At 39.2% G+C, this 3,401-nt stretch overlaps 1 protein-coding gene across 8 annotated transcripts in view; it reads left to right on the top strand.

Annotated features, from left to right (window-relative positions):
• LOC111863720 (B-cell linker protein) overlaps positions 1-3,382 on the top strand; it is a 35,861-nt gene extending 32,479 nt beyond the window's left edge. For 6 of the 8 annotated variants that reach the window (XM_023850287.2, XM_023850289.2, XM_023850285.2 and 3 more), the window contains 3 exons: positions 1,050-1,145; positions 1,292-1,443; positions 1,845-3,382. In XM_023850287.2, coding sequence (XP_023706055.1) covers positions 1,050-1,145; positions 1,292-1,443; positions 1,845-1,958 — 362 coding nt within the window. In that variant the 3' untranslated portion in view covers positions 1,959-3,382. Of the gene's footprint in view, positions 1-1,049; positions 1,146-1,291; positions 1,444-1,825 lie in introns of all 8 variants that reach the window. The other 2 variants (XM_023850288.2, XM_023850286.2) reach the window with 2 other exon arrangements.
• Positions 3,383-3,401: the final 19 nt, after the last annotated feature.

Genomic DNA, 3,401 nt, shown 5'->3' with positions numbered 1-3,401 from the left:
TTTTTAAGCAAGTAGTAATAATATAACTAGTTACAGTGAACTAAATTTTAAATTTTAACTTTTAACATTTGTATTTTTAACTTATATTTTATAAGAAGAACTTGACACATATTATTGAGCGTGGACCTGAACAGGATATACGATCAAAATAAGTGGAAAAACGAATGTGATTGCGTGTGATTGTGCAACTGTGTTCGTACACCTGAAGATGACCTCTTGAGGTCGAAACATGTAGTGTGACAGTAATAAAAAACGTGTTGTGTGGTTGGTAAAATTAACTCTAATATTGATTAAATACACAACAGGATGCAAGAAACAGTTAAATTACTGAGGTATCTTATTCTCAATGACTAATTAAATGAAGCATCCTCCCACATGAATCTGCAGATCTACACATATTTTATTAGAATATAATTGGTCATGCTTCTGAAGTATTTTGTTCTTGATTATAAGTCAGTCTGCCTGGGAATGAATGCTTTATCCGTTTCAGCAAAAGATTGCAGTCAAGAAGTAAAAGCAAAATAAATTCCTAATGAAGTTTAAACTTCATTCAAATCAATTTTTTTAAGGTGGTGTTTCTTTTAGAGAGAGTGTGTGTGTGTGTGTGTGATAGTGAGTGAGTGAGTGTGTGAGCGAGTAAGTATGTGATCGAGCGAATGAGTGAGTGATAGATTGAGAGAGAGAGAACCGTGAAGTCTAATAATATTGTTTATTCATGTTCATGTCGACAGACAGTGAATAGTTGCATGGTTCTTTGTTGGGCAGTAGTTCATCATAGCTTTTAATTATTCAGTAGTTTTCTAAAATAGTGCATCCGTGGAGTTACAGAATATAATTTCCCTTTCTCACATTATCTACATTTTCTGTTCTTAAAGTAATCTGAAGAAAATGGTTATGAGTGCTTTGTCATGTGTAATTTCTTCTGCCAAATGCACCTGCTGAGGGTATACTTTATATTTACAATCCTCTCTGAGTTACGGTCCCCAACGGTGACTGTTGCATTGCTGTTCTGCTCTTAGCATTAAGTCCACATGGGTAACGTGTTTCAGCAGCTGGATCCCGCAAGACCTTGAAGGTGGGACTCACACAGCAGCCATGGTATCACAGTGTGGATCGCAAGCAAGCAGAAGAGATGCTACGTAATGGTCAGTATTGGCTGAGGAGCTCCAGAGGGTTTGGATAATTGACAGACAGTGCAAAAGGCACTGATCTTGCATGTTACTCTGCCTACATACATAGTGGGGCCAGAAACATAGTGCTCGTGCCATACTGTTATGCTTGACTGTTGCAGAGGAAGATGGTAGCTTCCTTGTGCGCCCCTCGGCACAATCACAGAATCCCCTATCGCTGACACTGTGGTACAGAAGGCGACTGTACAACATTGGCATCCGTCACAGGTTGGATGGACGCTACGCACTTGGAACTGAGAAGGAAAACGAGCAGGTGCCTAGCTCAGAGTTTCACTAGCCTCCTCTTCCTTCTTTTGAGCCAGTCCAGTCAGTACATTATTTGCATTTTTGTTTCTCCCCATACCTGCTACATATCCTGTCCATCTCATCTTTTTTTGGTTAAATCAGTCAGACATTATGCAAAGACAACTGATTTCCATGCTTATCATTATGTAATTTCCCTCTTCACTAAGATCCAAATATTTTTGGCACTTTCTTTTCAAAATACTTTATTTAGTCTCTGCTTGTCAGACCAGGTTTCACACCCACACTCAGATACAGACTGGAACAGTACAGATGCTGGTTTGTAGGTTATGTAATGCTACTGTGTGAACTTACGAATGCATTTTTCAGGGCAGCAATTAAATGAATGACAGGCCTGTTTATTGTGTGCAGAGTTTTGCTTCAGTGGAGGAGCTGGTGCAGAACTACCAATCTGAGAAACTCGTATTATATAGTGGGGGTGAGAAGACAGGCCGTACACTGCTGACAACTTCACCACCCCACTGACTGCTAAATTGCTGCTGGCCTTTGCCAGCATCTCAGAGTTACCAACTCACTATGTGATGCTGTCACCCTGCTATATTCACTGGACTGGCAAGTGCTGCTCCCATGGTGCACTAGACAAGGACATGTTGCTGCTTAACATCACCAACTGATGGAACAAAAAGCAAGAGGAGGGTTAGAATGTTACAGGATTCTTCATGTAATGGTTGCATTACTCAGTGATGAGCTGTTATATTACTTGGTTCATGTTGGGTACAGTGTAGTGAACATGACATCATTTCTTGTATAAACATTATGGTGATTCTTTGTTGCCATAGTATTATGTGAAAGTTACAATGTACTGGTTGAAGGACTACAGGAATCACTAATAGATGGCTTTGTTCCATGTAACTTAATGATGCAAATTTCAAGTTACTGAGACGTAATTACCAGAGAAATAAAACATTTAACTGACAGGTCTGATTGGGTTGGGTACGTTAAACATGAGGGTTCGTGGCATGTGTCAGTCTCTCTGACGAAACAACAAAGTACAGTCAATGTTCCAGGCTGAACGTAACAGGTTTGCAATTCCTGCAGGGCGATGTCATCCCATTGCAGACCATGTATGGTGCACAGAATAGAACTAGGGAACATTCTGCTCCGAATACTGAGGAAAATACATAAAGGAAAGAAGCAAAGAGGGTTTTCATTGACATTTCCAGTGAAGTGAATTTGACCTATAACCAAGCCCCATCCATTCTTCCGTATGCTCACATAAGCATTCCTCTTATATCTGTTCTCTACTCTCTCTGGTGGTTGTGACTTCACTGTTTTTGCTACATACAGGAAACATACATACCACATGTTGCATACCAAATTAATAGTGTTTGTGTTGAAGTGATACAGAATATTATCTCACGACAGTGGAAATCAGAGCTGAGGTGGTGATGGTCGAAATCTAAATGGAGGAGTGCTTAACAACTGTGTGCATTGCTATGGAAGTCCCTTTGCAGAAGAATAGTGAAATTATACATTATTTAAGTAGGGTGTAACTTCTGCTTTGCTCTCAGGTAGGGTAAATTCTTTGTTCTTGTGTTCTGCTTACACTCCATTATGACCACTGGATATAATATTTAACTGTGCTGTAAAAACATGTCAATTTCAACTTACCCAGAATCAGTGTTCTCCAGAGGTTGCCTTCCAGCAAGACTCTTTACATTACCTGCAGTAATGAGTCTGTTAGTACCAAATTAATAAAAAAAATATTCACAAGTATTGACTGACCAACAGGCAGGTCTGAATTTATTTGCGTTGTCTGTTGTTTCCTGCCAACATACCTACGAACTTTGTGTTAATTGTCCAATCCTGAAACCGCGCTTCTGTATTTAGTAACGTGTGTTCAAAATAATAAGCTAAATAAATAAAAAGCTAAGTTTAGAAGTCCTACTAACTGATAAAGCATTAAAT

Source organism: Cryptotermes secundus, unplaced genomic scaffold, assembly GCF_002891405.2.
Source record: "Cryptotermes secundus unplaced genomic scaffold, Csec_1.0 scaffold520, whole genome shotgun sequence".
Lineage (NCBI taxonomy): Eukaryota > Metazoa > Arthropoda > Insecta > Blattodea > Kalotermitidae > Cryptotermes > Cryptotermes secundus.
This window is presented reverse-complemented; position numbering and strand designations above follow the sequence as displayed.